Source organism: Mastomys coucha, unplaced genomic scaffold (genome assembly GCF_008632895.1).
Source record: "Mastomys coucha isolate ucsf_1 unplaced genomic scaffold, UCSF_Mcou_1 pScaffold9, whole genome shotgun sequence".
NCBI lineage: Eukaryota > Metazoa > Chordata > Mammalia > Rodentia > Muridae > Mastomys > Mastomys coucha.
Window position 1 is genome coordinate 83,203,754 of NW_022196915.1, and position 8,937 is coordinate 83,212,690.

Here is an 8,937-nt window from a genome sequence, read left to right on the forward strand (position 1 = left end):
CCGCTGAAGCTGCCTGTTTCAGTGTCTGCTCTGCTTGCTCACGGCGTTTTGTCTCAAATTCTAGGGCTTCCTGCAGTTTTCTCTTTGCTTTCTTTTCCTTCTTTAGCCTCTTTTGGACTATGGCTGGAAAAGAGACCTGCAGATTACTTTTCTGGTATGTCAGGATGCCGACTTACAAACAGCCAATAATCCTTATAGTACTCATGTCTTCTAAGAACAGAGTTTGGCTACAAAAAGGAATTCCTAAGTCCCAAATTCACCTTAAAGAACATGGTCATAAACCAATTCTTTATTTAACCCTCAAATAATTACAAGAATGAAATTCATTGTCCTATGAAGAGATAAATTTAACAGAGGGTACTAACTATAGTAAATATGTGTGCTCAAAAATACAGGGAGCTTGTTAAAATAAAAGTTGTGGTTTAGTCTCTGCTTGGATCAGTTCACTGCAGAGCACATTCAATAGTGCATATTTTTGTGTGCACACTATAAAGCACACACAATAGTGCATACTGTTGTATGTGTGTCCCTCATCTCAGAAGTCAGTGCCTCCACAAATGCTGTTGAAAGAAACCAGAAATAAAAAAAAAGAACACACCAACTAGATTTTAATAATTATTCCTTATGATTTTATAAAATATAGAATATTGCTTGTATATGAGGAATAACGTGCTTATGCTATTAATATACAGGAGCAGTAATTTCTTACCATAATTATAATATGATTATAACATCAACATAATCAATAATATTATTTTTTTCTAAAACTGATTCCTTCCTGGGTAATAAGATAACATACTTCAAGAAAACATATTATAGTTTCATTTTGTTGAAATCACAGTGGAAACAAAACCTTCCTTGAAGTTATAATGTTCTACTGATAATATGGCTTTGTATGAAAAATGTAGATACTGAAGCTGGTTATGATGCATTTTCTTCCATTAGATGATTAGAATAGTGGTGTCTAATGCTAATCAATGAATAACAACAATATAAACAATCAAAATGTACATTCATAGACTTAAACTGTTCTTTACTCTGTCTACACCTATGTAGACTGACTTCGGTAGAAATGGTGGCTAATGTAAGTTCTTTTAAATTATCTAGCTGGATAATTGATAACCACTCTGGATGTTTGACAACATCACTAGGACAAAGTTAATCTTTTAGACATAAAGAGCAACTGTTCTGTTTCTTGATACCCATTGAAGAACAATGAATTTACTTAATTTCATATTTAATTGGCATTTAAATGTAGGAAAGTATTCTAGTAAATATTTTGTTTCAGTTTCTATTGCCCACATCTCATTTGTAACATCATCAGGTCTACATTGATGGTATCCATTCAACCCTTGAACTCATTGGCTTTTGCATCACCTATCTCAATAATTTATCTTCAATGGGCATTGACTACATTCTTACCTATGAAATAATTGACACTGATTTCAAACTAATGCTAATTTCTTTATTTAAGAATGAAATAATTATATTATTTTACTGTTTTGTAGTTCCTTTTCTAAATATTATCAATGAAAATATATAGTAGTTCTCAAACATGTTTATAAATAGCACAGGATCATGCAACATGGAAACACAGCACTAATCATTTACCCCTCAGTTTCCTCCTCCTATATGATTGCCTTAAATAAGATTGTACCAGTTGTCTGCAGGATAATACACTTCATGAGTAGATACATTCATAGTAGGTAAGTATGAATAATTATTATTTTCAGTTTACTGTTAGAAGTTAATTAAATGGGAGGAGTTTCAGGGTGTGATCTGTGGATGTTTTGCCCTCTAGTGGTTAACGAAATAAAACTGAAGGCAAAACCTGGTCTTACTAGACTTGGTAATCTCCAAAGTTTACTTTAGAAATGCTACAATCTATAATTTAGTCTTACATGAATCTTCTTCAGGCTAGAAAAAAAATAGAAACATGGCTATCTCATGAAAAATGGTTGCACAGATCAACTCTTTGCTCAAACTTCCTTATTCACTTTACACACATCTTTTATTAAAATTTACCATGCTCGACCTATTTAATCTTTAAATCTATGCATACTCATATTATTTTATACTTTGTTATATGCTGAAAGAGTGTTATGTGATGTACGATGATATCTCTAAAAAGCTGAATTCAGAAACCTACTAGCTATTGATTCATAACATCTAATGAAACAAATGTGGAAATTCTAAAACAGAAATAATGATCTTTAAATGACCACCTCAAACATGAAAGAAGGAGAGTTGAAGAATTTATAACGGATACTTATAAAATTAAAGACAGGGAAATCACCCTTTTCTATAGATCTTATTAAATCATATAGCTGAACTAAAGGAGAGATTGGTTGTTATCTTTAAATTCATGTATAATATAAATACACAAATATTAATGACCTTCAAAATTATTTATCGATGTCCAGTAACAATATTGTAAAAGAAACAATTTGCAGATCAATAATGTCATTATTTTTATCCAATAAGAGTTCATTTTGGTCTGTACTTTATGTACTTGACCTTGTTGAATGAAAATGAAGCATTCAGCAGGAAAATTATACAAACACTTAACTTCAGTTATTTGCTCAGATATTCATCAAGCTTCCATTTCAGTTGATAAATATCTTACCAAACCTGCTTTGCTTGAATAATCAGTCTTTTCTATTTCAGTTTTATGACTTTAACTCCTGAGTTTTTCAGAAAGCAATTGTGAGTGAACACAACCTTCATCATCAGAGCTCTCATCTTAGCGGAGCCCATTCTTATCTTAAAGAATACAAATTCAATAAACTCCATAAGCAATGAAAATTATATGATCGATGATATGGATAGATATACCCAACCCCCTTAGGTAGAACACAAACGACAGTATGGACTTTCAACATTCATAAGTACAATAAACTCAGGAATCAATGGCTATTCTAAGTTCTGTTACAGGCAACCTAGTGAAAATTAAAGTAAATAACCAAACACAGAACAAGGTTATTATGTTAAATATTTCACTTAGACCATTGGCCTTGTGTGGAGTTTCACAGGTACCTCTGTTCTTTTGTTCCATGGCCAGCTGCTTCTCAAGTGTTTCTCTTAGTTCTCTCTCTCTTAAAAAGTCCATCTTCAGCTCAGTTTTTTCCAGTTGGACCTGTTTTTCTTGAGCTCTGGCATTGTCTATGGCAACTTTCAAGAGGCCCTGTACAAAGAAGGTATTCAGCATAAGGATATTTTGGTATAAAAACTGTTTTGTTAGTTACTTAGATGTATTTAATTCCTGCAAATTTCATCCAGGATACGCAAATGCATAAATACGGTAAATAAAACACAAAACTTCTAAATCTTATTAAACTATTTTAGAAAGACAAATAATATTTATGACATGTGGGTTCATTGCTTTGAATTGGACTATTTGGCTTTTGAAAAAAGGTAATAATTGTCACACACAAAAAATTCCTATAAAACACTAATGGACAAAAGATGCAGGCAGCAGTTCTACAGGAACCATCCAGCATGGTCTATGTGATCATGGTAGGCTGTCAGTGTCTTCAAATTCATTCATCCACTCCCCAGCAAGGAGACACCGTCTAAAGCTATCTTTCATGTGTTCTTCACTTCAACTACCTGTGTCTGCTGGAGGAAGCGTTTTCCCTCCCTCTAGATCTTCACATGGTTCACACCCTCATTTTAATTTGCCTTTGCCCAAAGCCACAATTCAGAAGAGGACTTCTCTGATCATCCAACCAGAAATAGCCCTTCAAGTAGATATTGCTAGCCTTTCTTAACCATTATCATTACATTCTCGATTAAGTAATATTACTAGATATCTATGTATTCACTGTTTTATATCATCCCTCTTCCACTGTAATGTAAGTTTTTGACAAAGGCAAGGATATTTGTTACTATTTAGCACTCTGTCTCCAATAATCCAAACCATGTCAATAATTTTAAAATATTAAATTATTTAAAAATTAAAATGATCACTTTGCTATATTTTTGAGATCCATAATATATTTAAAGCATCTAGAACGAAAGATTAGCTATCAGGCATCTTTATGAAGTCCTTCAAAGTACTTTAATAATATGAGAATAACATTAGGAGAGTATTTCACAGGCAAGTAACTAATAAAACTATTTAGTGAAAACAGAACTTACTTAGCCTTACAACTGATCATGGGGATATGTCCTTTTCTGATGTATAATTTTCTGATGTATAATTTAGCAGTTCCTTCATATTTTAAACATAAAATGTGAGCACATAGTCTACATATAAAGAATTGTGTGTCCTTTGTCAGAGAAGTTATTTAGGTCCAAAGTTATTACTTAAAATTGCAGTTAAAAATTCTATTACCATGAATTCAGCAATGCAAAATGCTATATTTGGAGTATAAAGTATTTTGTCATGGTCTGTGAATGTGCCAGTCTGAAATTTGCCATTGAAATTACACAGGAGGTGGAATTTAATGCCATTGCTAGACATTCTCAAGTATTCAACTCTTTTTAAGAGTCAGTGTGAAAACTTTGAACCAGGAATTCCAACTTTAGCTTGACTTGAACCAGAATAGACAGATAGCCTGTCTCCATATAAGAGTATGGGTTATAATACTCTTATAACCCATTTAATTATATGTATATATATATTGCTATGTTTGACCTAGAGTTTTCTGGCTTAATTCTTTTTCTATGTGGCAGCTCTTCCACCCCCACTCTCTCATTGCTTAATAATAAAACACAGCTTCTAAGGAAACTGACATCTTAACTGAATTCAGTAACATTCCTGTATGTTTCTTCTGCACCAGGAACAAACAATTAGTAACAAATGAAAGAGATCATTACATCAAGTGCCCTTTTAGATCACCCCAATTAAAACTTTAGTTTAGCTGTATTTTAATTCTAAGATACCAAATTCTAATTTTCTGCTCTGATTGCTCTTGTTGACTTATCTTTGAAAGATGTACGCTCTCTGCAATGTCTAGAGATTATTTAGCAAGATGCCAATGTTGGCACCACTTAATGTGTTGATTGGTTGTATTATCAGTAGCTGTTTAAAATAAATTACTATTAAACTATTATTGTCCTTGGATGACAAGACACAATATTTTGGTGTTCTTAAATATGAAATAATCATTACGAATAAACATGTTGAATAATGTTAAGCTCTAATCTGTGTGATTTTATTAATAATATCAGTTTGTAAAGGATGAAGTTGCTGGGAGCATTAACATTTACTTTTTCCTTTTGTTATAGTTATTGGTTACTGAAGCCCAATGGTGTATTGCCTGCTTTTGCTGATTGTGTCTGAAAAATATTAGCTTTTAGGATCTTATGCTCTATAGAGACTATGTATAAGCTATTTACAATTTAAACTTTAAATAAGTGCATCAGTAGGAGTCCAGTGTGAACTAAAGCCTGCGTGAGGACCAGACTGATCCATATGCAAAGGGCAGGTATTGCCGGTGATAAGTCTATGCAATAACAACATAAACACAGATTGCCAATTCAAGATCAGTGCAACAAGAGGCTGGAAAAAAAGCAACAGCAAGCAGTGTTCAAAATATCTACCAGTTCTGAAGACACCATTAACTTTCAGTCACTATATGACACTATATTGACACTATATGTGTCAATTCTGTTGCATTTCCATGTAGGAGGTGTGCAAAGTTCACAGTAACCATGTGGCATCCTGTAGAAGGGCTCCATCTGCACAGTACCATGGCAGTTAAGAGGGTAAAGTTTCAAGCATGATTTTTTTTTCCTCTAAAGGGTCTTTGTATTCTCATAACACTGAAGTTGCATAATGGCTCTAAGGAAATAGACTTGAGCTTTATTCTGAGGCACAACAATGGCAAAAGACTGGTTGATTGTCCACAGATTTATTTTCAAGGAAACCTTGATGTTTGTAATTGTACACAAACTCTTATCAGCTAAAATATTTTACTTTCTTTTACTTCCCCCACCCCCAGAGGATACAACTCCTCATAAAATTGCAGAGGCAGGTGACTCTGCAATAAGTCTACCAACGTTACTACATAGCTATAATTCAGACAGTGTAAGAGAGAACTTCCAGAAATTCTCATATGAAAACCAAGTACTAGACGTACCAGTTCTACCCAGGAGTAAAGGGTTCCTTAATTCTTCTTTTGTGTTTTGCTCAGATTTATTTTGAAAGCTACATAACAAAGTTTCGGCCAAATACTGTGCCAGAGAGAAAATGAGTAGAACTTCCCAGATGAGGAAGGCTAGAAGCAAGCAAGGCTTTAGCCCAACGCACTACTAAAACTTAAAAAAAAAAAAAAAAAAAAAAAAAGGTCCAGAGGGCTCAGAGGTTCACCCAAGACCTTAGTAGACTAAGGTGCTAGGTCAGAACTTCAGCTATGTGATTATAAAAATGTCTCCCTTGAAAACCAGGCTTGTGACAATAGAAAGAAAAAAAAATGACAGGACGAAGTAGTGAACTATGTCAGAAATATTATTAAAGCTGTTCTCGGTCTAATATTACACACTTACCCAAAGTTGACCAATGACATACTTCCTATGAAACATCCCTTCTGTGTATAAGCCCACTTTGTGAGTCATGTGTTCTTACAGTCAGCCAGTCAGGGCCCTGACATCACTGCTACTACATCTCCCTCAATAACCTTATATGCACAGCCATTACATCCAGAGATTAAGGAGAGTCATTGTAAAATAGAACTGGACATGGTGAGATGGCAGAGTGGATATAGGGACTAGCAGTCAAGTCTGATGAAATGAGTTCAGTTTCCAGAACACCTACCAGTGGAAGGAAAAAAAAAAAAAACAATTTTAAGGTCCCTGCTGACCTCCAGGTGTGCGCCATGACAACTCCCTCCTTTAATCACCACCACATGTACTAAATAAAATAAGTAAATATTTTAAAGTGTATAGAACCATTGTAATTGACACAGTAAATTTGTTCACTAATATTAAATCATATTATTGTTGCTACTGTGAAAAGTATTTAGCAAATAAAGGATATAGCCCATGATTTGAACTATCATTGTTGTTGCCATCACAGTTAGCTGTGTTTAGAATCCTAGGTATATTTTAATATCTTTTACTTTAATCTTTTCCAAAATTGTATGGGAACAAAAGGAAAAAAATCACATTACATAATCATAAAGGATGTAATACCAAGATAGGCAACTTTAACCTAGTCAGGCTTTGGTTATAATGTTATTTTCTAGATAGGTTTAAATAAATTTTATATGAATAAGGCAAATAAACAGGCTCTTCATTATTTTACAATACATAAAAGGCAAAGTAAACCAATTTGTATGATATTGTGATGCAGGTTTGAAGATGGATAATGAGAGCTTTTCAATGTCGCTACTTAGGTGAGTTCTATTTCCATGTATTTCCTCTCACACTCAAATGGAAAGTGCTTCTCAAATGCCATAATTATTAAATTGTAGTAAATAAATTTGGGACTGTCATTTTCCCCTTCTACTATCTCTTTTAGGATTTCCTACATGGATTGATTTCTGATTTATTTGTGTCATTTTTGGTGACAATGAAATATTGAACATTGGGGCCTTGAACATGGTAGGTAAGCCAAACATTCTACCACTGAACCAATGTCATTTTCTTAACTTTTCTTCTGAACACAAACCACAATGAACCCTCTTTCTATCAATACCCTTTATTATAAGCATTTTAAAATAGCTTTATTTATAATTAAATTTATCATCTTCATCCTCTCTTATATTTCAACTTTTACTTATTAATCTACTCTTAAACTCTACTATTTCTAAGTCAGAAGTGTCCTTACCACTGAATTGCCTCACTAGCCTCAGTTCTATTCATTCTACAGTGAATTTACATTTTCACTGTATATACTGGTCTGAGGGTAAAAACATACAACCAAGTAATTACACTGTCAGTTCCAAGACTTAATGTTTGTGTGAGTTAAGATTGAAGTAATGTTGCAGCTAGTGATTAGAATCCTATTGAGTGTACTCTATTTTCAGCCAATATTTGAAGGTGTCGCATCCAAGTATTTGACCCTAAAGCATTTCCTCACATTAAACTGCCATGTAATCTATCCAGGGACTACATTGAAAGAGAGGCTGTGATGAAATATGTGCATACTAGATATACCAAAATACCTAGCAAAAATACAAATTTTGAAAAAAGAAATGGAATGAAATTTTATTCCTCCCTTAACATTAATTACTGTCACTTATTTTTGGATATTTTCATTTTCACTTTTAGTTTGTAAATACTCAAGTGATATAAATCAAACTCTATAACTCTTCTAGGCTCTGAATTCTTCAAGCATTAATAAAATATTTTTAAATGAGGGTTCAATTTTACATGCAAAATACATTTTCCATAAGTCTTACTTCTAAAGTAGAAAAAGATGGAAATCACAAAAATGATATTGTGGAGGAGACATCTGTAGCAATCACCATGGATATAATTATGAAAAGTTGTTAACTTTTCATAATTATATTATTATTATATTGTAAAATCATTTGCATTGAAAACAATGGTGCTATAAACAATATTTTGAAGGAACTTGGGAAATTGCTCTTAATAGCAACAAGGAATTTTCCAAATAAGCATAGAGGTTCAAACTGACTATAAGTATGTTACAGTTCCGATACAGAAAGCAGAGAACTCAATTATACATACCTGAAACTGCAGACAAAATTGAGGTGGGCAGATTGTAATTGCCCAAATTAAAATTTAGACAACAAACACATTCATACTCTATGCCTAATAAGCTAGGGTCATGATTGTTTAAGCATTTTATATGACACCTTGGATAATGCAATTACTCAATAAATGTGCCAATAATAAGAGTTAGCATCTATGGTGTCTTACAAACTTATGTGAAATCATCAAAAAAATTAGTATATATATGATTATCAGTATACATTTGTATTTGTTTATCTGTGTTTGGAACTCAGTGAATTCTTTTTTTTTTTT

General features: G+C 32.9%; 1 protein-coding gene across 1 annotated transcript in view; it reads right to left on the reverse strand.

Annotated features, from left to right (window-relative positions):
- Positions 1 to 8,937, reverse strand: part of Dach1 (dachshund family transcription factor 1) — a 378,885-nt gene that overhangs the window by 41,832 nt on the left and 328,116 nt on the right. The window contains exons 10-11 of the mRNA XM_031361020.1: positions 3,037 to 3,184; positions 1 to 123 (exon numbers count right to left, since the gene is read on the reverse strand). The exon at positions 1 to 123 is cut by the window's left edge and continues 21 nt beyond it. Coding sequence (XP_031216880.1) covers positions 1 to 123; positions 3,037 to 3,184 — 271 coding nt within the window. The remainder of the gene's footprint in view (positions 124 to 3,036; positions 3,185 to 8,937) is intronic.